General features: G+C 41.2%; 1 protein-coding gene across 4 annotated transcripts in view; it reads right to left on the bottom strand.

Annotated features, from left to right (window-relative positions):
• Positions 1-1,961: 1,961 nt before the first annotated feature.
• The window catches only part of LOC311062265 (cell adhesion molecule CEACAM5), a 29,212-nt gene continuing 4,748 nt past the window's right edge, over positions 1,962-26,425 (bottom strand). The window contains exons 3-10 of one of the 4 annotated variants that reach the window (XM_084081162.1): positions 24,413-24,576; positions 24,024-24,165; positions 21,963-22,241; positions 19,015-19,287; positions 18,266-18,523; positions 17,109-17,226; positions 7,550-7,593; positions 1,962-4,616 (exon numbers count right to left, since the gene is read on the bottom strand). In XM_084081162.1, coding sequence (XP_083937288.1) covers positions 7,575-7,593; positions 17,109-17,226; positions 18,266-18,523; positions 19,015-19,287; positions 21,963-22,241; positions 24,024-24,165; positions 24,413-24,576 — 1,253 coding nt within the window. In that variant the 3' untranslated portion in view covers positions 1,962-4,616; positions 7,550-7,574. Of the gene's footprint in view, positions 4,617-7,456; positions 7,506-7,549; positions 7,594-17,108; positions 17,227-18,265; positions 18,524-19,014; positions 19,288-21,962; positions 22,242-24,023; positions 24,166-24,412; positions 24,577-26,425 lie in introns of all 4 variants that reach the window. The other 3 variants (XM_084081164.1, XM_084081161.1, XM_084081163.1) reach the window with 3 other exon arrangements.

Genomic DNA, 26,425 nt, shown 5'->3' with positions numbered 1-26,425 from the left:
GTTTCCATATATGAGCAGGTTATGGCTGAGTCATGGAGACATGAGAATGAACAATTATGACAATTTCCAATTTGCTGTCCAATTTTGTAACTGAGTGCAGCGTGGTTTAGACCAGTGGTTCTCCCCAAGGACCACCCAACAACAATTTTAGACCAGATCAGAATGTTTCAATGTTTGTAAGCAAACAGGTATTTCGCTCATGTACGTCATCAAACGAAGTCAGCAGTTTTCTGATGACATCAGGGATCCCCCCAATCGGTCGTATGATAGTGGGTACCGCACTGGGTACTGAAAACGGTTACAACGGGTACTCTGACAACAAGTTTGTACATCAGAGTACCCGTTGTAATCGTTTTCAGTATTGCATAAACGGGTGGGGCATGTATTCCCAACTTGAATCGACCCCGAGTAGGCTTGTGCCCGCGGGTAACGCTCTGGGTACAGCGAGTACTCTGACAACAGGTACAACAGGTATTGCAAAAAAGGGTGGGGCATGCCTTTCCAACTTGCATCATTCATGATTTGCATTGCTCCCGTCTTGCGTGGTCCCAGAGTAGGCCGCTGCCCCTCTAGTTCAACATTAATGATTCATCTTAAAGCTGGATTTATGGTTGTGTGCTGGTGTCAGGCACTGAAAAGTGTGTGAGCTTGTAGATGTAGATGGACTGTTTTCTGTGTGCAACACAGCATGCAACAAGTACTGTATATCAAGCCTATAACAATCAATATGTAATTTAAAGCTTTTTCCCACACAACGCCTAGATTTTCTTACATTTTATAGACTTAGTAAATATTACTTGAACATATTTTTAATACTTTTAACAAAGATATTTTTTTACATTTTCCAATGGACCACCTGTAATTGTGCCATGGACCACTCATGGTCCGTGAACCACTGTTTGGGAAACAGTGGTTTAAGCCGTAGATATTTCTAACCACACTTTTAATCACCAGAGATGAAGAATGTCAGGTTTGGTTTCCTTGACATCAAAGTATCCTGTATACAGTATGAGTGTTTACTCAGGGTGTTCCCAAGGAGAGAGTTATCAGGAGGTTAGCATGACCCTTAGGAACAGCCAGTAACATCAGACATTTCAGTGTGTGTGTGAAAGAAAGTGATAGAATGTGATTGTGTGTGTGCGCGAGTGCGTGCGTGCGTGTACACACACACAAAGACATACACAAAACTTGATGTGTGCGTATGTGTATTTTACCTCCATACAGAGACAAGGAGTCAAGAAGATTTGAGGTGTGGCTGGTAAGAAAACCCATTGGCTTTTAGCTCACTGGAAACAGATACACACACACACACACACACTCTCTCAAGCATGCGCATATCACCGATGTGGAATTTCAAAAAATGCAAGCATGCGCGTGTTTAAGCCGGAAAGAGGGAGGGAAACAGTGAGGGAGAGAGAGCTGTCAAAGAAAGAAAAAAACAGACACAGATGAAGGGAGATGTTAATTGGCTATTTGGATATACACAGACTGTGGATTGGAGTTTTCAAAAGTTGGTAACTTCAGCATCACATACAACAGATTCAGAATAAATAAAAACAAAACATGACATGACAGAACAAACATTTCCAGTGGCACCATTGTCACAGATGAACTGATAGAATAACTTCACAGCATGTATTCTATGAATGTTGTGTCTGAGCTGTTTTGTTGTTTTATTATTTATTGTTTGTTTGTTATATGTTTGTATCTTGTATGTCTAAAAAAGTAATAAACATATTTTGCAAAAAAAAAGAATAACTTCACAGCGATTCACTCAAAATCTATCAAATTATCTATTCTATAAAGTTCAAGTTATACTGAATGTCTGTGAGCCAGTGTGTCGGGACAAATATGCCCACATGTGAACATGTATAAAACTGAATTTAAGTTTTTATATTGTAACTCAACATTATGCCCGTTCTGTAAACATCCTTAAGATGAAGAGGAGAAACAAAACAAAAGGTCTTTGAAAATATTTTAATCACAATAAGCAAGAAACCCCAAATACAATAATACAAAAGTAACTAACATTTTTGTAAAGTAGACAGAAAAAACATCTAGCATCTATTATTTACAAGGCAAAGTTATCAGCAGGGCTACACTATTAAAAAGCATCCATCATTCATAACGGGATTAGTGTGCCACACTAGTGATTCTAGCCACGAATTCAGCGGCTAATTTAGACCTGGGACATTAGCTGAATGTAATCATCTACCTTGTAGAATAACTACAGTAGTACCTGTACCCCAAGGACCAGATTTGAGGTACACCACACATCACATAGATAGGGTCTGACAGGATGTGCTGCAAGTAAGTCATTTTTCAGTTTTTACATATGTGTTACAGTATTTATTTATTTAAGTGCAGATTGTAAGCTTTCAGATGATGTGTCATACATTGAAATCCGTAATAGTTGAAGATATACTTATTTGAATGTTACACCGCAAATCAAGAGGCTCGATCAGAGAAAGCCTGTCAAAGATCTGTGTTATCTCACACCTCTCTCAGCAGTTAATAGTTTAAGAAAGAAGTATGGATCCTTAAACTGCGGTTATATTGAGTGGATTCTTCAACATTTAACCTTGTGTAATATGAAGACAACAAACAAACAAAAATGTTTGCCTACTTGCAGCATAATCTATCACACCGTGTCATCAATGTTGAAACAGAAAAAAATACGTATTTGTGACTTTTCTTTGATGCTATTTGAGCATCTCCACCAGGATTGGGGTGAAAATGCAACACACTATGCATATTAACAAAAAACAGACAGTGGGCTTTGGCGTGTTTATGTTTGTGTAGGGATGAGTGGGATTTGTAAAGTGATGATGCTTAGGTCCAGTTTTAACTAAATAAATACTCAACTCCATGAAGATCAGTGCATGGCAAAATGTACAGTAACATCACACCACACACACAAAAAAGCTTACCAGAAAGTTCAATGCACAATACAATGCTAAAATCATCTGAGGTCTCCGCAAAATACTTTTGAATCAAACAAATAAACATTAAGCTGTAATTTCCACAATCGTAAGACTTCAAATAAAAAGGATGAATGTAAAATAAAACATTTAAAAACATACAGCAGTTAATGTTTTAAACCGGCTTTGGATGACTGAATCCAATTCAAAAACACCCGAGCCCGGGTTTTGTGTGATGAGCTATAAACTACTTTCAAAGACAGATTATCCAATCGGGTGAAGGTGGGGCAATACGCTAAAACAGTTACACAGACACCAGCCTGTAGCTCACACACTTTCCCTCCAAAACCAAAAGAATGTTGCTGCCAACGAAAATAAAACGTTCCCGCCTTCTGTTATTCTCTCATCCTCCCTCCCTTTTCAAGTTATTCCCTGCATGTTGGCACTTGTTAGTGTAGTTTTAGTTGTAGGATTTCTCTCTGCTTTAATGCCATTCTCTAGTGTGACACATGATGGAAAGACCGCGCTGGGGAAGTAAAGAATGTAATAGAGAAAATGGTTTCGCCATGATTGTTCTCTAGTGGTAATAGTAGTGGGTCTATGTTTCTGTTGTTCAAACAAGGAATTCTACTAAGAATCCTTGGAGGCTTGTTAAATTCTCTTTTATAACCAGTTGGGTAGGGCCTATCGCAACAGGGCAATGTTAATAGTATCAATCGCATTAATATAATATAGAAAATAGACTTTCAAGTATGTTCCCAAGATTCTTGAGTCTCTTCAGTATGCACACACTCATAATGACCAAACCCCACTCGTCTGGCTCCATAAGTAGAATATAACAAACAACAAACCATAACAATTTGCCAATACTATCTGACCCAGGCCTGGTATGTAGACACGTTTAGGTGCGTCAACCTGTGTGTGTGTGTGTGTGTGTGTGTGTGTGTGTGTGTGTGTGTGTGTGTGTGTGTGTGTGTGTGTGTGGTCTCTCTGCCAGTGATCACAGACTTGTGACTTTCTACTACTACATTCTCTGGGGGTGGGGTCCTTGCATATCGCTGGACTACAGAATTCCTCCTCAGGTTTCCATGGGGGGGGGGGGGGGGGGGGTGTCTCCTATACACACAAAAGTCCAGGACTGCTTCTGCCATTTCCTCAAGAGGGTAGTGGATGACAAAAGGGTGAATGGGTGACACTTAGGGACGGAGGACGATAAGGAGGTCAGGGGTGGAAGGAGAGGGGAGGAAAGAAAAAGGTGAGAAGGAAGGGAGTGTATAGAAGGGAGGTAAATGGGCAACAGTAGATGGTTATTTTCTCCAGGCAGCGGGTTGTTGTTGGGTAAGAGGTGGTTGGTTGGTGGTGGTTGGGAGGGGTTGGGGCCAGACACACAAAAAATATAACAGTACTGGAGTCTCAAGTTCATTTCAAAATCTGAGCCCTGATAAGTCCCATTAAATCCATCATTGTGAGTCCCTCAAAAACAAAGCCAGTGGTTCTCATTGTAGACCGTACAGATCCTCCCCAGGGTGCAGCCACCAATGAGGACAGGGAGGAGGGGGTGGGCTCTTCGGACCCCCACGTCCCTTTGGCAGTGGGCTTTGTGGCAATTCATGGCAGGCTCTGATTCTGATTGGTGCTCCCAACAAGAGATATATCATGGTAATCAAAATGGGTGGAACTTTGGATTGATACTTCCTAAAGGAAGAGGAGAGAGAGAAAGAGACTGTTAAACATTAAATGATACAACTTTATTTATGTACATATTTGGGATTCACACTTTGCTCACCTGCAGTTCTTTGCCAACTTTTGCTAAGCTGGATGCTGATTATGTTTTGATTTATATTTAAATGTTTCCTTTTACTATCTGCCGAACAACTACATTTCCATCCAGGAGCAATGAAGTTTAATCTTGTGATAAAAGACCCTCTGAAGTCATTTTTAACTACATATGCTGTCTGATCAACTGTTGGAATTAACAGTGAATCAAGTGAAACAGAAACACTTATTTAAGCCTTAGATTCACTTGATTTACTCTTAATAAATAAAGGTGTATTGCATCTGGGGATGCAATACCTAGTTTCAACATTACTAATTACTACATGTCAAAAGAAAAATATAACACTATAACAGAAACTATATAGGGAATAGGGTTGAATGGGTCCCGGTCCCATAACACAGAGGTCTCACGTTCAAACCCAGCAGCACACGTGTCCTATCAGTGTCTTTGAGCAAAACACTGAATACCTTCAGTCACAGTAAGTCATAATAATAGATAAGAGTGTCACTGTTACCTGAGATATGTACAGTTCTTATCCAGTGAGTGACTTAACCTGAGTAAACTGAGATTCATGACTAAAACTAAAATACCAGGAAAACAGGTATATTGAATATAAAGGCCTTGTCATAAAGAAACTACAGGTATATGACTCATCACCCCTGTACATACAGGGGTGATGAGTCATATACCTGAGGTGAATCAGACTCCAACCTGTTTGTAAATGGAAATATGTCCTGGTGACATTAAGTTGCCTTAAATTCTTTATTTTTCTTTTTGTATTAAGTACAGTAGGAAACACTCTCTCTTGCATGTCCCCCTTTGTTTTGGTCGACAGCACTGTAGGAAAGCTAAGAGGGAGACAGTAACATCTTCAGTGTTAAATGGTACAAATGGTTACATGTTTACTTAAAGAGAGCTAAAATGACACTGATGATGATTGACTGTGTGGGTGATGTTTTAGGACTATGTGTTGTTCAGGAGGTGAGCATTCTAAACAGTTTTGTCACCTGCTCTTACAAAATCACTCAGATTTTTATGACATTGAATATTTTATGTCACATCTCTCTCTGTCTTTCTGTCACACCTGCACATACTGCACTTTGTACCTTGCACTACAGTATGTAGATATGTTATACTGTCTATCAAGGTTGCAAATTATTCTACCATCATATTCTGTACATTCTCTTTATATGCTGCTAAAAACAAATAGTTTACCTTTCTTAACTTAAATATATGTGTATAATAACACACACAGTCAGTGGAAGCAGGTTGCAGAGCATGTCACACCAATTTGACATTCCACTGTACATACTTGTATGAGTGAGTGACAAATAAAACCTCTTTGAATCTGCAAAATAGACATTATTATAAAGCCAAAAGAATGCATACAACTCCATGTGTTTTAAGCATCATTGGATAATGTTTTTTAAGAATGGAGGGCGGCAGCGGCTGATGACCTTTGTCTTAGACTGATATTTAAATGAGCTACGCTCAGCACAGACAGACGGGCTGACAAGTATAATGACAGACAGCCTGACATACAGACAGTCTTATCTTACAGTGCTATGTGATAGGGGTCATGTGTGGTATGTAACCTACTGTAGCACATACACAAAAACTAGTGACATGAGCTCACTCACTCAATTACACACATTATACACACACACAAACACCAGCAAGGCCACGAGGAACGGAGTGGAGACAGCCTTGCGAGAGATTGTCCTGAACAGTGGGATAAGACCCGGCCTGTCGCCCAGCTGACATCGAAAACACAGATATCAAAGGCACAGCACTGGGAACAAGATAACACCTCCAGGGACAATGATGTCATTACTAATTATTCACAGAATATGTTTGGATTAGGGGTTTTCCGCCATTCATTCGAATGTCTCTGCATTTCACTGCTAGGCATCACCTGTCAGCACCAGCAGCTCAGTGTCTGGTCCTGAGTGTTAGCCAATGCAGGTGCTAAGCCTGTCATAATTATTACATAATCGTCTAATCGCAATTATTTTGCCAATCGTCATAATTGTTGCCATGTTGAAAAATGTTCTTACATTTTCAAAAAATTGCAGATCTACAAGATTACGTTTCACTTTGTGACGCCTGAACTAAAGTTTTGTAATCGTGACAGCCCTAGCAGGTGTTGCTAAGTACCTCATTAGTCCACCACACAGTCCTGGATTTTACTGTGTTGTCTCCATAGAAAGTACAGTAGGTGTGTCAGAGGGTGAAAGTGAATTGCCTTTTTGCACAACTTTTTTTTATTTTTTTATCTCAATGTTTTTACAAGGATTAAGCATCCATTGACAGACACATTGGCAATGAAAAGGTCATTTTCACGCTGTACGAGACTCAACAAATAACACAATGCAAAGGTATTGATGTGCAGCCAGATGCTACAGAGGGTCAAGTACACACAAGTTTCCATGGCAGACAATTACAAAAACTCCATTGGATGGTTTCACAACTTAGCTACTTGGTATATAGTTGATGGTGTATTAATAAGTTGAATCAATCCATGTAGTGTTTGGGGCAAACCTTTCGGGCACATGATCATTTAGCCGTTTTCTCTTTGCCGTGATCACCAGTATCAGACAGTAAAAAAAACATTGCTTTCACGTCTTATTATAGGCAGCTAATCAGAATAATACACGCACAGAATAAGTCAATAATCTAAACATAAAACCTAAGAACGAATGAGTAAAAAATGTATGTGGTTGGTTTTTGCATTATGTCAAGTGCAATCATTGCTTACCAGCATGTACAGTGACTTCTTTAGTAGGGCGACTCAACCCTATATAACCCTGGAAACAAAACAAAAACAGATAGTTATCAAAAAGAGGCTTACCAGCATGTACAGTACAGTGACTTCTTTAGTAGGGCGACTCAACCCTGGAAACAAAACAAAAACAGATAGAGTATTAGTTAACCAGGAATGACCTTGCTTCAGCGTCCTGCCAGATTCATCATTGTGATACTGTTTCTACAAACTGTGTCACTGTTATACCCAATTTGCACAAGATGCATTTTAGTTACAGTACATTTTAGTGAGTTATATTATCTACACATTACTGTCCCAAGTGATTTTGGACAAATTAGTTATTGTGTTGTGTATACTACAACTGTCCAGTATGTTAATACATTTATGTAAAGACATGTCATATTAGTCTGACACCAGCCTGCCAGACGCACAGAAACACTTTGACTCAACAACTTGTAATTGCTTTTGTAATTTTCTAGTTTTATATCATAAATGATCAAATGGTTCTTCAGGCTCAAACACGAACAGCAGCAGACAAAACAACATTTAAACTTCCCAGACATCAACAACATAAACCAGTTTCCTTTTTTGTGGGCGTTTGTGTATTTCCCTTAATTCAAGACAGAGGTAGACAGAGGAGGGGAGATATGTGGAGGAGATATGTGGTAGAGCCCTGCGTCAGGAGCGGGAAGGAGACGAAGCAAATCTTTTGGGAGCAGGTTGAAAAAAGAAAAGAAAATTGTGGGTCCCCCAAAATCCTGCACTGTCCTGCAATAAACCAGATATTGCACACCTGAAGCATGTGTGGTCGTGCTTTATTTTAGCTAGATACATTTATAATTTTGAAACATTGTTCCTGACAGGTGGCCTATTGGCAAGCTGTAAGTCCAGCGATTCCACTGTGTCTCTGTCCATGGTGCTGTAATGGGCGTATTTCTCTCTCTTCCTCTCTCATTATGTGTTTCGTAATGTTTTTGGGTCCCATTGGAAATATTACAGGATTATGCAGTACTAGACTTCAATATTGCAGGATTATGTGTTGCGGGAACCAGCTCAGTGGCCTTGCAGTTAGAGTGTCCGCCTTGAGATTGGGAGGTTGGGGTTCGATCCTTGGCCGGGTCATAACAAAAATGGGACCCATTCCTCCCTGCTTGACACTCAGCATCAAGGGTTAGATTGGGGGTAAGTCCCTACGTATACTAGCGTCATGTCCAGGGGGTGAGCTTGTACATCAAGCTGCCTCATGCTACAGAAACAGGAGATAGGCTACTGCCCTATGGGCCTCATGGCTCTGCAAGGCTTACTATGTGTTGCGGGAGCAGCAGTCAGAAATGAACTGCAGGCTGTCAGAAATGAAACCATTGCGGGCGTGGAAGGGAATGGTCAGAAGTCCAGTGGGAGTGTGGGACTAAAAACTAGACTGGGATCAGTGGATATAACTTTGCATAATCGAGTGGGCGGAAACCAAAAACATGCTCTTCCAAAACGATTCCCCTCGTAGAGCTTTAGAATCTCAAAAGTAGTTTGTCGACTGTAAACAACTTACGGTACTTTTATCTGGGAACAATATTATTGATGCCTAACTGTGTTTCAAGCCGTTTTATTTGCCTAATTTAAAACAAATCTTATTCAGATGCATGTCCTATGCTATTAAGTAAACATTTTCAGGATTTTTATGTTTTAGTAGTGAAACATGAACAAGTTTGACTGATTTACTATGAAAGGAGAAAGAGAGGGGTTGCCAAAGTCCAATAAAGTACGCTAGGGAGAGGAGAGAACTTGAGTTTCATGACTTAAACTTTGCAACCTGTTGAAATGCCATTGCAAAATTTAAAAACTGTGCAGTTGGAAAGAATATCTCTGAAAAGTTCACTTTATGCAGATAGTGGGTTTTTTGGTCAGATATGAGCAGCAGTCACATTTTCAGTGTAAATATTGCAGTTCCAACTGTACAATGACTGCCTATGTGGGTTGCTGTCTCAGAACTTTCTGATAAATAGCAGGAGCAGAGGAGAGGAATTATTTACCACAGTTTTTTAATTCCAAGAAAGAAAGAAGGAATATGAGAGGAAAGGTGACAAACGAAGAAGACAGAAGCAACAGATTGAAAAAGAAGCAACAGATTATTAGGACAGGAGACCAACATGATGAAACAGTGAGACTGAAAACAGAGACAGAGTAAATGCTGAACAGAGCTGAAGACAGAGAAAGAGAGAAAAGGACAGACAAATGAACAGAGCGACAGTAACACACACTTAAAGCCATGGGGACAGTAAGTTGTAGCAAAACAGACATGTGCAGACATGACAGTGACATTCCAAGTATTCGCTCTACTTTGTCTCACCACGGTTATCTGTTCACCAACTAAGGTCAACACTTTGTTTATCAGACTAATATCGTCACTGTCAGGCGGAAAGCTTATATGTATGGAAAATGAATGAAATAAAATATAAAAGAACCAGTGTTCCAATGTGTCCAATGTAGTTATTTAATCACAAGCTCTTGTTAATATATTCATTGGTTAAATATTTATAAAACCCCACTTTCAACCTGGCGTCCCCATTTTCAACGAAAGGTTTCGCTACTTTTGCGTGACACTGTCATAGTGTCAAACGACGGAGTATAAACTAGGGCATTAATTTCAGAAAACCCAAGGAATCAAAGAGATAAAAGGTTTCTGCCGACAGCACCGATATACTCATAGGTCAGGTATAACAAGACACAGAGACAGCCAAGACAAGTCAGCCTAATGATCAACGGCTCCCCTCAATAATGACAATGACAATGAAACCGGAATCCCTTCATCATTGTACTGTAGGTGCCTCTAAATGAGAGTATCAGTTAAACAAGACATTCACGTTCATAGAGCTGGCCCCACTGTTGCGGTCCAGTCAATGCAAACATAGAGAAGGAAGCGCACACCTGTGTTGATGAGGTGCTGACCACGGCAGGTAATAGTATTGACAAAGGATGAGGCACGATGCTAAAGTTTATTTTAAAATAAATCAACGTTTCGACAGTGAAGTCTTCCTAAGGGTTTGGTCCAGTCAATGACAATAATGTACATGACTAAGTATAAAGTTAATAATAGACTCTCTACTTCAGCTGAAATAAGAAGAGGGGCTCAATTAGTTTAGCTACATTCAGCTAAGCTGGTTGAGGTGCGCAGATGGTTCCATTACCACTAACAAACACACACAGGTGCGCGCGCGCGCGCACACACACACACACACACACACACACACACACACACACACACACACACACACACACACACACACACACACACACACACACACACACACACACACACACACACACACACACACACACACACACACACACACACACACACACACACACACACACACACACACACACACACACACACCCCCCAGGGGCAGCCACACCTCTAGGACAGTTGTTCTATTCCCGAGGTGATTTAACAAGTACTGCTAGGTGGAGTTATATGGGTATATAGGAAGATATGTAGGGGGGGGGGGGGGGGGGTTAGGCCTACTGCTTGGTAATAAACTATCACACTGAACATTGGCTTCTACCACGCCTCTTGTACGTACCGGTTGCTGCAGGGATCAAATGTATGATCTTGTAACTAAAGGACTGTCCTTCCAAAACAACAAGGATAATAGTTCCCAACTCTTGACCCAGTTTTGGTTCTCGCCTTATAATCAAGACTAATTTAGATGTCAGGTGAATACAAACTGGTAGAATAGACAAACAAGAGCCAGGGTTGAAAACCATGTCAACGACCCCCAAATGGTTATGTATTTGGCCACGGACCGCCATCTGAAAAGGTTTTGTGCCATGAGAGAAGATGTGTGTTTATTTTTTATTTTTCTAAATTATTCAAAAATAGCAGGTCCACTTTGACACCCACAGGACTATGCTCCACCCGCATGTGGAGGCCTGGCTCCAGAAAATTATGAATAGTAGCCTAATGCAGGTTTAAGACCATTGTGTTTGTATTGTGTTATAGGTATAATGCATAGTTTCCCTGCATTTCGGGGGGTTTTTTTTGGGGGGGGGGCTTTGCCACGCGCCCAGGATAGGTATCCCTTATTTTAATCTCTGGGAGTTGGCAACCCTAACCTTGCCATACCTTAGCTTTTGCTGAACTGACGCCACTGCTTACAACCAGAGGTGGACGAAGTACTCGACCCCAGTACTTGAGTAAGAGTACAGATACTCCTTGGTCAAATTTACTCCACTATAAGTAAAAGTAGCTCAGTCAAAATGTTACTCAAGTAAGAGTAAAAAAGTAATTGCTTTTAAATATATGACTGAGGAACCAGAACTAAATACTTTTACTCCTATACACCCATACAAGATGTAACAAAGAGGCGAGCGGAGGGGGAAGCCAGAAACACGGCTAGCGTGAGAGCAGAAGTTAGGCCAATTGCATTTTAGGGAAGAAAAAAAACAGCTAACCTAAAGGCCAAACCGCACCAATGCAACTAGTCGCAACTCCTTGCTACAAAACTGTTTTAAGGTCAACCACACCGATGCAACTCCTTGCAACTGCCATTGGGGTTAATGGTTGCAAGTAGTTGCAAGTAGTTGCATGCTGCAAGGAGTTGCATGGCGATCGAAACATTGTTGTGGATGTGGAGTGGGCTTAAAAGTACTCGTTTTGGCTATTTTCTGGGTGTTAATTTAAATCAATTAATTAATGTATTTATTTTTGATTATTCGAAAAAACGTTTTCAAAAATGTTGTGCACACGTCAGCAGTGGTGGAAAAAGTACTCAAATGTTTTACTTAAGTAAAAGTATCAATGCAATAGATGTACTCTAGTCTGTTACAAGTAAAAGTCCGGAATTCAACATTTACTTGAGTAAAAGTACTAAAGTATTGGTATCAAAATATACTTCAAGTACCAAAAGTAAAAGTACTAAAATGTTTGAAAATAACAGATCTACAAGCTCAGAACACGTCGCATCGCAACACGTAGTGAGCTTGTAGATCTGTTATTTTCAAATAGCCTATAGGTATTAAATAGGGCTAAAGTGGTTAATGTATGTTTTATAAATATTTACATCTGCAAAGTAACAAGTAACTAAAAAATGCAAATAATTGTTGTAGAGTAAAAGTATAGACAATTGGAAATACTCCAGTAAAGTAAAAGTACCTCAAAATTGTACTTAAGTACAGTACTTGAGTAAATGTACTAGTTACTTTACACCACTGCATGTCAGTGAAGAAAAAACGCCGGGAACATCCCTATTTACAAGCGACTTTGCAGGGAAACAAGCCCAAAGTCGCTTATAATAAGAAGACCTGGCAACGCTGGAAGGCTAGGCAGAAAGTTATAATGCATTAGCACATCAATGGGCACGTCGGCTGACAGACTAAATGCCAACTTTTGCCAACCGAATACCAGTCTGTTGCAGTCTGTTGCAGTCTGAACTAGTCTGTTTGGTGGAGAGTCACCTTAAAACAATCACAAGAGATCCACGGATCTGCCTACATCTGATGTCATCGCAGAGCTTGTTTTAGCAGATATTCACTAATTGGCTTGTTGTTAGACCCACCCCCACCTCCGACTCTCATTGAGAGGTACTTTTTGCATCAAAGATATCCTAGGCTCACATTTCATCACCAGACGAAGAGGCAATCCACTCAGAGAGTGGGCGGGGTCTATGGTTTGGAGCCAGGCTAACCCCATCCCCCTCTTCCCGTTGCTCTGATAGAATCGTCCTGAGGTGATTGACATGTGAGTGCTGAGAGTCGAGAGCGTAGGAATGTGGTCCGACGATGTTTTCTAAACACCCGAAACCATACAAGGCTTAATCCTAGGTGACAAGGCCACGGTGTACAAGCATGGATGTGCGCGCGTGTGTGAGTTGAGACCGAGGAACAATGGAGCAGGGGAGGGTCAGAAATGAGTGTAGCCAAGGGCAGCAGGTCTTCACAAAAGGTAGTCATAATGTATTCATTTAGGGATGGGTTTACATTTAACAGGGGAAGAGGGTATAGAGCAGTCTTATATCTGTAGTCACAAATAAACATTCTTCATTCTTGAGTACTGCTAGGTTTTCATTCCAAAACTTTGTTTTACTTAAGCTTATGGATATATTTGTTGGGTGAAATCTAGATTAATGGCATATTCCTCTATATCTTTTTATATCTAAACACTCAATAGTGATTATAATGTATGTAGGGCAGTGAGATCAAATATATTGTCCAAGAACGGCACTTGGACAAGTGAATCTTTTTGACCTCACCAAGAAAAAACGAAACACACTTAAATAGAAGGAATACAGTTTAAGGTCTTTGGTCTACACCTGTGTCTAGCTGCTGAGCTAACCAACAGAGGATAGGGGCTCTGTCTCTCTTATCAACAAACATCACATATGCTTGGATTACTGAATGCATCCCCATGCAAACAGGTGTGTGTGTGTGTGTGTGTGTGTGTGTGTGTGTGTGTGTGTGTGTGTGTGTGTGTGTGTGTGTGTGTGTGTGTGTGTGTGTGCGTGTGCGTGCGTGTGTCTACCCACATACTGTACAATGCTGGCAACTTCAGACAGTTGCTCAGTGCTCACCCAGGTTCAAATGAGTTTAAATGTAGAACAAATTTGAATGTAGATAAGAAGGAAAACGAAGCGGGCAACATAGTTTCTGACTATTGAAATGTAAAGATATCAATTAGTTGACTGCAACTGGTCTATCAAAACACATTTGTGCAAAGAAATTCCTCACTGCTCTCTCTCCTCTCCCCCTTCATGACCTTAACCACCAGAATCTATCCATTTCACTGTTGCTTCCCTGCTGTACTCACTGAGGTGTGTGTGTGTGTGTGTGTGTGTGTGTGTGTGTGTGTGTGTGTGTGTGTGTGTGTGTGTGTGTGTGTGTGGGGGGGGGGGTAGGCTATCATACACAGACATCTCTGTCTGCACTGAAGACAGTTGAGTATTAGATTTGCATGAGTGTCTCCACCCTCTCTCCCCCTGTACAACTGTGGAGAAAAAATAAAAGCAGCAGAAGAAGAAAAAAAAGGCATTGTGCATTGTATTTTATAAGCCGACAGAATCAACGAACACCTGGACAAAAAAAATGCAACCTACTAAATGTGGGTGGTTTCAGTTCATCTCAACCCAGTGAACAATGAAAACAGTCTAATCTTCTGGGCAGGTAACAGAAAGGTCACAGGTTGTCCCTCGTGTCCCATAAAAGTGTGTTTCAACAAGACACGGAGCCCCTCCCTCTCCACTCATTGTAAGTTACATGAGTGCACCAGATGAACAACTCAAAAGTTAACAGGGGCTTCTTGTCTCTTTTGGAATTAAGACGGGAACCTTGAAAACAAGCCTTTTCTCAGCATAGCCGTTTTGTACTAATGTGTGACATTTAAGGAGCCGGCAGCACTAACACTGAGTAGAGGGAGAATAAATTCAGGGAGTTTGGCAGATCGCCAATACAATGTTATCTTACATGAATGCAAATACCCCAAATATTGGCTATACGTTATAATATGAGATTTATGGAGCGGTACATGAAGGTGGGCCTCCAAATTGGCTACAGTGTTAACGCAGGATATAGATGCATAAAAGGAGACTTCTGCAACAGCAACATTACTAGTGTGTTACTGAACTACAGAAAACAACTACAACTACATGGAAACCGTCCTCAGATGTCAGATGAAAGAGAGAGCAGGTATATCAGATCTAAGCCCCATGCCGGTCTTTTAGATCCCAGACAGTGGGACTTCATATCACACAACAAATACTTTTTTTCCCCGTCAACCACGCTGCCATCGGTCTTGCAGTGATGGTGTCGCTGGTGAAGACAAATGAGGAATGGACGGATGAGGCGGTCAAGCGATGAGGCGGAGCGAGAGAGAGAGACTGATCATTTCCGTTGCCCCGCTCGCTAACTAGCTACTAGCATCGCTTGACCCCTGGCAACCTCTGTCGGGTCACATGACTGCACCTGTCAGCACTCTATTAGGGTAACGGATGGATGATTGCCAAAGAGAGAGAACAGAGGGAGCAGGGAGTGGGGAGGAGGAGAATGGGAGGGAGCGAGCGAGGGTGAGATGGAGGGAGTTAAGTGGATTATGTGAAGCCCAGAAGTCCGTTTGGCTGGAAGGAGGGAGAAGTAAAGGGAGTTGAAGGGAAAGGCGGTCTCTCCCTGGCACAAAATCTTTTCAAATGGGGCTCTGCAGACAGATACATATCCATTTGGGGGTCCTTAACCCATTTAGGGCTGGAAGCCCTATTTGAAACTATACCTTTCAAGACGGTAACCGCTTTTGGGGCTGTTGTTGCTATGTGCAGTATATAGCAACATATTTTTTTTGTAATTTTTGAATAGATATTTGAAGTTTTTCAGAAAACGTAGGTCAGGATTTAGAAGCCGTTTTTAGAATTGGCCTCAGGTCTAAATGGTTTAACTTGAAAATGTTTGAGAACCCACCACTGTAGACAGTTTATCATTTGGCCGCAACAAGGTGTGTCAGCCGGGGAGTGCACTGTTTGCTCTTTCTTTCAGGATGACGGCTTGCGAGGGAGTGTACTCTATGTGCGGAATTCAGGAAGTCCAGGTATAGTCTAAGATTACAGGATGTGTCAGGATTGCATAATCAGAAAATAAAAACGAAACTAGGAGAGAATCTTCCATTCCATTTCACCTACACTATTTCTGCTCACAACTCTACGGCATTGTGTACCATGAAGTGCACTGATATGTAGGTTTTTCAGTCAAACCAATCAATACACTAGCAATAAAAAAGCAGCAACTGAGTATATTACTAAAAATGGAGGGAAGAAAAGGGATTAATCTCTGCTCCCACCAAGAGGGGCAGAAGTGGATAAACTGTGACATCGCATTTGTGGTTGTAATTTGTTTTTATGGGTTAAATACATTCTTGCTGTGGCCTTTGACCGTTAAAAACACAAAGGAGTTCTTTGTAGGGCAGAACAACTTGGAAACATAGCCTTGAGTTCTAGTGGTCAAATAATTAACTAATTTAGATATGGGAAACTAGAACTTGCTGGTTAACTACCTGGCAAAATAGAACCAGCATTAATCTGGGTCACAAACACCAGAGTGACAAATGACTGATGATTTCTACATCACACAGACCAACTAGGCATTTTCGCCTAGTAACAAAATGTTTAACAAAGATGGCCGTGAGTTTCTAGAGTATGGCGTCTGGACGGACAGGATCAGTAGGCTTGTGGCAGCATTGTGAGAGCATGTTTCATGTTTGTATGACATGTCGCTAGACGCCAACAAATGACAGGAATGAGCAGAATTTCTCAGATGTCCAGGAAGAAACTGTCATAATGGCAAGGCGCATAAATACTCCTACACAGATACAATGACAGGCCAACACAGACAAGATGACAGGCACATCATCATACAGAAACACTCATACACTACATGTACGTTTTGCACAACAAGGTCTAAAACGGAGTCACTGGCGCCACTAACACTATATCCTGGAAGGCTACAGTAGAACACAGTGAGGAGATAGGGTATGTATGTGATAGATAAAGGAGATGAATAAACACAGTGTCCTTCAAGATAACTGGCAACCGCCATGTGATGTCACCACTGAAGGAGTCATACTCTTTACAGCATGTTTGCAGGAACCTAAAAATGGTGGTTTAAGAGAACTTACGATTGTTTCCGTCTGAAGTACACAACCCCGGCGATGGCAGCAGCCAGGGCAATCAAGACCGCGATGACGATCCCAGCGATGGCGCCATCCGAAAGACCCTCATCCAGCGCTCCTTCCTCTGTTGAAAAGACGACGTGGTTACAGTTTAAAAGTTCAAGTTACGGTTCAAAAAGTTAAACTGTGGTTCTGTGGTTTAGTTAGGTGTCCAGTCATCAGCTATGAAGGGATGGCTCATGTTACAGAGGTTGGTTTGATTCCGTGTTGAGGGTGTGTTAATTAGTGAAGTTTAATTGTGGATTGCATGAGTTTACAGTAAGTTGGTGTTGCTTTTGGAGGTAGAACAAGAATGCAGTGTTATACATATAATGCAATATAGCATTGACAAGCAATCATTATAAAGGTACAGTGTAAGGTATTAAGAATGTGCTAGGTAGAGCTTGATAATAGCGTGGAGATTAAGATGCTCATCTCTGATATTCCGCATATCCCTGTTGGTCTCTAGGATCACTTCTCACCAGCGTTTTTACAGCCTTATCAACAGTCTCCCTCTCAGCTTTCCTACCATCTATTTCAATACTAGAAATATTAAGTCAAATCCTCACCCCTTTCACAACAAAGAAATAACTGAATACTTTTGGAAAACCTGCATTTTACTGAAATAAATCATTATCAGTGAGCTGTAATCATTATTGAAACATATATGTTGCAATAATATATACTGTATGTATAAATCACACCTGCAATAACGTGTGACAAGTGATGGGTCACAAACCAGTTGTTAGAGTGCAGATGAAATGACAAACACTGCAATTACAATTGTATTACATCTACTGACAGAGCACTATGTTTTTTTTTTAACCTTGTACTTCTTACTACTGGTTACTTGTAATATTGGTTACATACTGGTTCTGCCACTAGCTAGATTTCTGAAATTTGCTATATTCCCTTAATGTAAATACTAATAGGAATGACAGAGTGGTATCAATCAAGAAGGGGAACATCCTCTTAATGTAGAGAGAATTTATGGAATGTGGAATGCAGCTCAACATGCTTCATAAGCAGCACAGGGACAGATGCAAATGTAAAGTTGAGAGACAATTCTTCTTAATAATACTACTGAATATTTATTTTGTATTAGTATCAATCGTCATTCTGACCTTTGACAGACAGCTTATGGGGGGTGGCTGTGGCACTCTTTCCGGTGATGGCATTGTGTGCCTCACAGGTGTACATCCCTGTGTTCTTGTAGATGGCCTTTTCGATAGGGTACTCGGCTGTGGTGATGTCGGTTTTTGTCCCGTTGAACTTCCAGGTGTAGGTGGCAGGGGGCAGGGACATGGCCATGCAGACCAGTTTCACAGCGTCATTGATCTCCACGGCTCCCTCGCCCGTAACTGTTGCTGGCTCGGGACCGTCTGAAGACAAAGAGGAAGAGAGAGATGACATACAATGTTTCTTTCATGTACCATTACCGTTTATTTGCTATCAACTACTTTCTCAGTGCTTTAGTACCATCCACCTTTACGTTTCTCCCTGCAGAAAACACCTCAACATACTGAGGAACATCTGTTGGGTCTACTCTTCAAGAAAGGAAAGACTAGGCTGTTCTTCCAAGGGAGGTTCTGGTCCTTAGATGTTCTACCCAAGCCTGTTATGCTAGTCTGCCAGAACATCCACTGTAGTCAATATGCTGTGCTTAGCTGCTGTGTGCCGAGGTACAGTAACTTAAGGTCTCAACGACCACGGGCCATTCAAATAAAATACAAAATTAAGCTCTATAATGCTGGTGCAGGCAGGATCATTGGCGTCATGGATGCGTGTATGTGCATGTGTGCGTGTGTGCGTGTGTGTGTGTGTGTGTGTGAAAGAGAGATCATGTGTACAAGTGATCATCATTCCTACTCACAGTTGACCACCATCTTGTAGGTGGCAGAGTCAGTGTTGACATCGTTGGTGAGATCACAACGATAGACTCCGTTATCTTCCTTCTTCACCGGTTTGATCGTCACCATGCTCTTGTTCACCGACACGCGGTCGCTGGGAGACAGTGGCTTGTCATTCACAAACCAAGCTGCGGTCTTGTCCTTGCCCGCCGTCGCCTGGCAACTGAGACTGGCCGTCTGTTTGTCAGCGATGAGCTTCTCCGTGGGGCCGGTGATGGTTGTACCTGACATTGCCTCTGTAAATATTATGATAGAGAGAGATCACAAGAGATGGAGGGTCAAAGGTGGGAAGTGTTAGAAAGGGTCCTCAAACTAGGTAAATATCTGTCTTGATGCACCTTTCCAGTATTACTACTGCGAAATATTCAATGCAGTTCCTGTGTAGAACAACAGTGTTGCAGCATTTCAGACAGCATGGAAAAAAACAAGGGGATCTCTGTAATGTAGCGTCTTCAATAACTTTATAATAACTTTTTTTGTGATTCGGAAAAGTACATTTATGTTCTGTTAATTGTGAGTTTGCTTTAGTTTAATTATTTAAAAGTAAATAATTATATACAAAACACAAATAAACAAAAACGTACTTTGGGAAGGTTATGGTGAAAAAGAACCCTTACAAAAAACAAACAAGAAAGATAGACCACAAAAAACAACCTGTTGATGTCACTGGGCCCAGAGGCTAGAGTTTTTCTTGTGGAAGTCAGTGTGTTTCCACTGGGACAGATGCTGAGTGTGCAGGGTACTGAAGGCAGTGGAGTGGAATGTGGTCCTGTGTTATGGTGGAATAATGGGCATGATGCTCAGCCAGCCAGGCAGACTCTCACTGTTTGTTGTTCCAGCAAGTAAGTGAATTCACCTGCCCTCTAGAATATTTCATTGGGAACAACCTGCTTGAGGATCTTACAGTAGGTTAGCGAAATCTGCTTGCCAAATCCGTATATCATTAAAGGACTTCTTAAAGTCTGTGTAGTGACTTGCTCTGAACCTTGTTCTCATCCTATTGGCTGCTTGTTTGGTTAGTGATCTAGGAATGTACATACAGTACGCTTGCTGTACTGTTGTATACAGCAAAATCCTGAGTGTTAAAGCAACATTTTGTCCTGTATCCAGGATGGTTGACATAGCAAAATCATGTTAGAACTCCAAGAGTCCTGAGTGTTATAAACTTGCAAAATATAAATGTCTGTTTACCAGACATTTATGTTTCACAAACATAAGTGCTGTGTCACCGAACCTGGATACAGAACACAATGTTACTTACAAGTAAAATGTTACTTACAAAATATAAATGTCACTTGTTTACCATCTCTTCCCTTCCTTTCTGACCTGACCCACATCTCGTCCCCTATAAACATTTCTCACTTCATAGCACGTCTTTCTCAGTCTAAATTACTGTTCTAGAATGAACACAAGAATCAATTGTAATGTTGGCAATAGTGGAACTTGAGTCATCACATTTGTCCTCACTGTAGTACGTTGCAATCAGATTCTAGATAAAAGTGTGGGCTAACCGCCAAAAATATTACGCATGAAATGGAAATATCTCTTTCCCATGCCTCCGCCTCTCTTCTCCCATCTTTTTTTTTTTGTTTTCCTCTTTTCTCTCAAAAGAAAAGAACCCTGCCAAATCCTTTAGGGCATTCGGAAAGACCATCTTCTAGTAGAGCAGGTTTTTGGAATCCCTCTCACACACACACAAAATGGTTGTCTGCCGTCAAGTGCAAAACAACCCCCCCTCACAGTCTACGACACTCCCCTTCAAGACAAAAAAGGACAAAATTCCCCCTGTACTAATTACACACTTCACAGGATACAAACCTGCTCGGTCGCCGGAGAGCAGCTCTCAGGTGTGTGTGTGTGTGCGTGCGTGCGTGTGTGTGTGTGTTTTGTGCAACAATTAAACATCTAGAAACCTACTGTATAAGGGAGTCACTCTTGTAGCGAGTGAGTGATTACCAGTGTGTGTGTGTGTGGGAGTGTGTGTGTGTGTGTGTGTGTGTGTGTGTGTGCAAATATACACACATATATATACACTGTATATATACTGTATGTATGTACATGTGTGTGTGTGTGTGTGTGTGTGCACGTGCACACATGCGTGCGTGTTTGTGTTCACAAAACAGTTTCATGTCCGTGGGCCACAGAGCCGAAAAAACAGGTTCGGATCCGTTTTTTGTTTTTTTTCCATTGAGTCATTGTAAAAGCTTAGGCTAGCAAAACAAATAACTTCTATGAACACAGTCCCATAATGTAGGAAGTGCTAGCTTTCTGGCTATCACCAATGATGTTTGAACCCTTGAACCCTAGCTTCCCTATTCTGGGCATGCCAGAACAGGCTAACATTCAGTGATAATAGCAGATCTACAAACTCAACGCATCACAACATGACGTGTTGTGACCTTGTAGATCAGCTATTTGTTGCAAAGAGATGTGGGGTAGAGGGAAAAAAGGAGTGGCCGAAGGATAGAGCCCAGGGGGACCCGGTCAACAAAGTTTATTGGTTAAAGGGGTATGAGCAGTAGATTTGCCAGACAGACAATAGTAAAGCTGAATATAAATAAATAAATAAATAAGTAATGTTTACGACATGTACCTTAGCATCCTGATTCTGGGCATGTCATAAGGCCGAAAATAGACAAAGACTCAGTGAAAGCACACAAACATTTGGCTAAAATACGCAAATAATCGGCGGAAATAGCGATATAAGCTCACAGCGCATCGCATTGGGAGCTTATAGACGAATCCACAGAGCGCTGCGGTGTCAGACTCCTGCTGCAGTGTGCATTCTGACACCGCAGTTATGATTGTGCCAGGGGAGTGCTCTGTGGATACGTCTATAGATCAGCTATTTTGTCTATTAGATGTACAACAAGGTTTAAGTGGTTAGTAATGAGTGAAATAGAGCACTCACGCTTCACAGTGAATTTGATCACTTTGGAGGACAGGGATAGTGCTGTCTTGGCGTTGTTGGCCATGCAGGAATAGTTTCCACTCTGTGCTTCCGTCAGCTTCTCCAGAACCAGATTTGCGGCCGTTGCCTTTGGCAGCACCACTCCGTTGTGGTACCACGCGAGAGTAGCAGGGGGGCTGGACTTTGCAGTGCAGGACAGCGTGAGGTTGCTATCCATTTTGAGGACCATGTTGGCTGGAAGTGCTGGCTTGAGGACCAAGTCAATCATTTCTGGACCGTCTATAAGGAGGGAACAATATGGAGGGTTAACATATGGGTAACATAGGGTTAAAACATATGTTTTAGGCCCGGACCGTTGGCGTAACCGTCTGGGCACCTAGGCTGGTAATCCAGCCTGGCGGCGTGTCGCGAGTTCCCGATGACCTTTGCAGCGTGTCACCCCCCCCCCCATCTCTCTCCCTGTTTCCTGTCAGTCTACTGTTCCAATCAATAAAGGCAGAAAAAGCCCCCCAAAAAAACATGTTTTACACTAGACATACATTAAAGTATTAATCATCCATTTGGCTGCAGAGGGAACACTCACAAAGCATTAAAGCTGTTTTAGAGAAAAACCCTGGTCAATGTTCACACAGCTACTGATATCATTTTGTATGTTCACATTGGGAACTACCCAGCAAAGACACAGGCTTTTACTGTTCAACACTGAGCAGCAGGGACTTAAGTCCCTTGTTCCTCTAGAATCTAGGCAACCATGACGACAGCAGTTGTTGTGTAAAACACTGCATCTCTAGAATGATACTGTATGTGAGAGACAGTGAAAAGATTAATTCAGGGTTGTCATTACTTCATCAGCCAGGCAACGGTTCCCCTCTAGCTGCCCTGAATCCAGACATGTATTCCTCACTCCAATTCATCTTAATGAGTGTACATTTCTCAGGTGAAAAGAACAGCTTGTGTTTGTCCCATTAAGCCACAATCAGCTTTTCCTGTCATGCAGGTGTACGCAAAGGGAAGATGTAATCGCATCTATATTTCCTGCCAGCTGGCTTCCAACTGGTCCTGACTGGAATGGGCCACTGATCAACACATTTACAATCTTTATTGTAGACACTTTATAGACATTTAATACACATTGATGTATTGATTGATTGATTAATTAATTGATTATACATTATATATCTCCAAAATGCAGAAGTAGGATGATCTTCAATTCCTCCATTACACAAATTACACATAACCAACATTAACGAAGCATCAGATAAACATCTAGAATATCCCACGTAAAAAAGTAAATGTCTCCACCACTGAGAATGGGAATATTATTGATAAGTGCATCACACAAATAACTTCTAATGCAATCATTGCAATCCATCTCATCCTAGCATCTGATTCACTTCCACTGATCAAATTCTTCCTCCCAATGTTCACTGATACTGAGTTAATGGTTCACAGAAGTATAGTGTGTTGCATAGTGTGGCAACGGGTCTCAGGAAGCGCCACTTCCTGTCGATTAAAGGTGTGTGAACACAGGGCACTGTGTGTTTACTGATTCATAAAACACACAGCGCTCAATAATTATTGACGCAACAACAACAACGATTCGGTCTACACGACCGAAAACGCTGTTGTTGTTGCATCAATAAGTATTCTCTTGAACGTGCAAGTGGCAGTGTGCAGGTATCTTGTCCTTTTGATCTTGTACTGTTTGTCGCTTATGCACCTGCTCTGAAACTGACTGTGTGTGCGGTCTTTTTTACTACATTTCACACAACAAAACCTTCTCAAACTAAATTGTATGTTTTGTTTTCCCTCTCAATTTAATTTGTCAAGACAAAACTTGACTGTCAGGTGAAAACTGACAAAATCAAATTCAATCAAATACTATTTTCCTGCTATGTCATGCAAATAAACGTAAACTTTGGTTGTAAAGAAAAGTAGCATTGTAACATACCCATGGAACATTCTGTAACTAGATTGGATGCCCCTGGCTGCATCAACCGCAAAACCACAAAAACAGGAAGCTAGACAGTAGCGTGTCTAGCGTGTGTAGCGTGTACTCACAGCTGACAGAAAGGTTGAAGGGCACACTCTTCTTCATCTCCAGCTTGTTGCCAGCAGAGCAGTAGATAGGACCCACCAGGTCCGTCCTCAGAACATCCTTCACTGTAAGTGTAGAGGTACCGCCTTCTGCCGCCGGCTCCGGCTGCAATACAGTTCAATGGACAAATGAATGGACGAGTAACCGACTAATGAATGATTGAATTAATCAATAACTGACTTAACGAATGCATGCGAGTGAATGAAAACATTTACTATCATTACGGTAATTTACCCATAAGAATCCAAACACAGAAACGGAAACAATTATTACGTACAACTCATCTCAGCACAATCCAGCTCATTAAATTTCTATCTCAGTCACAATCGTTTTGTGAAAGCCTCAAACCCACCGTGTTTATAGTCAGTTTCTTGGCGTCCGCCACTATGGGCGTGGTTCCATTGATCCAGGTGAACTTGAGGAAGGAACCCTTCGCAGAACAGGTCAGAACCACAGTACTCTTAAGCTCCACTGCCTCCGCCAGGCTGGACTTAATGACAACATCAGATACCGGCACTGTGATTCATTGAGGAAAGAGTAGAGAAAGAGAGAATGAAGGAGAGAGAAGGGAGGCAAAGGAAGTTTAAAACAAAGAATTGCTGGCACTCCAATGTCCTTCTGGTACGTTTTAATGACACCTAAGGCATACACAGACGAGTTTTGGCGTCAAGCCTTCTTCAGAGTGAGGCAAAGGAAGTTGTCATTTACATGGTCAAATAGTCATGTATGAGACAAGGCAAGTTTTTGCATAGCAAAGTTCAACAACAAGGCAATTCAATGTGCTTTACACAAAAAAACATCAAGCAAACCCTGTGCACAGGGTTCGGGGTCCCTTTCTACTGTAGCTCTGTGGTTAGAGCAGGGCACTTATTCTGCCTGGGTTAGAAGCTCCATTCCCTGCATGGTTCACAAGCTAGAGCATGGCATATATTGTGAATACAGTGACCTGCAGCTTTTCTGATGAAAGCATAGTCAGGTGTGGCATTTTCAGGGTTGGCACAGCTTTTCCAAAGTAAAAGGTCAAGCATAATTATAATCGCCTTCAATATAGGGCTGGGTGATATGGAGAAAAACGATAAATCGTGATAATCAAGAATTATTTTCTGTATCAATAACATAATGTCACATTATTAAATAAGCTCATTGATGGTCAAAATATTGGACCTCACGGAAACTGTAATTTTCAACTGACATAATCAATTGTTTCAGGTTATTTTTAGCAATAATTTAAATAAAATTGTGTATCACGATATAATGAAATGTTAAAAAACACACGATACGCTGATAAAAATCTATCTATAAATTGCCCAACCCTAATTCAAAGAGTTTTCCCTAGCACCTCACAAACCACACCTCTGTTTAGCACAATGCTATAGCGTTGACCTGTGCTTTGTGAGATCATGCCATTATGATCGCATAATGTGATTCAGTGTTCTTCATTGGATTCAGTGTATTTCAAAATAACACATTCCAATTCATGCATGTTCCAGCCGAGCGCCTGTATTCTGTTCAAGTATACATCATTGCCTGCACAAACCCATATTTTAATATGGGTGAATTAAGACAATTAGGAACTTGGAGCCCACCAGATTCGTTCTAAAAATCTCCATCCCATGTAACAACGTAAACGGAACAACTATCATAGTTGTAATACATTATGATAATTCATATTGTATTATAATCCATTATAGTGTATTATAATTAGCATGGTTTTAATACATTATAATTGATATTGTATTATAATCATAGTTATAAGGGTCCATTTGGTTCTTACCAATAGCTGGAGTACACCTGCACGTGCACAGGTGATTTGCATTTGTATACACGACAGTTCGCCACTCATCTACATTACATAGTTAGACAAGAAGCAATGACCTCCACCTATGTTTACAATACAAAGGAGCGTCAATGACCAGAGTCTGCTACTCATACCTGTGGATTTGAGAGGGGGTACTTATGTGTAATGGAAACTTTAGATATTTTGATGCGGTGTAGTGTGGTGTGGTGCTAAAGCTAGATGAGGCATTAGTAAGCATGTGCGAATCATGTAGGAAAGTAAGGGAGTGGTAACCTGTTCTGACTAGAGGCAGGGCTTATGCAGGGTTTTCAAAGGTCAAGAACATTTCGAGCAACTTAACTAAGGGACCAAAGTTACTGGTCAGTTTATAATAACGAACATACACACAAATATCATATCTCCCATTAAGAGTATAGGATAATACTCTCTGGTTCACTGCAATATCAATGTTGTTGTTGACAGAAGTTTTAAGGGCAAGAAAGAAAATATGTTGTGGACAATATTACACACTGGCTGAGTACATTTGTGTCGGTACCAATGAAAGTATGAACAATAACAGTAGGTATG

The sequence above is a fragment of the Gymnoscopelus microlampas genome (assembly GCF_963454915.1).
Source record: "Gymnoscopelus microlampas genome assembly, chromosome: 15".
NCBI lineage: Eukaryota > Metazoa > Chordata > Actinopteri > Myctophiformes > Myctophidae > Gymnoscopelus > Gymnoscopelus microlampas.
This window is presented reverse-complemented; position numbering and strand designations above follow the sequence as displayed.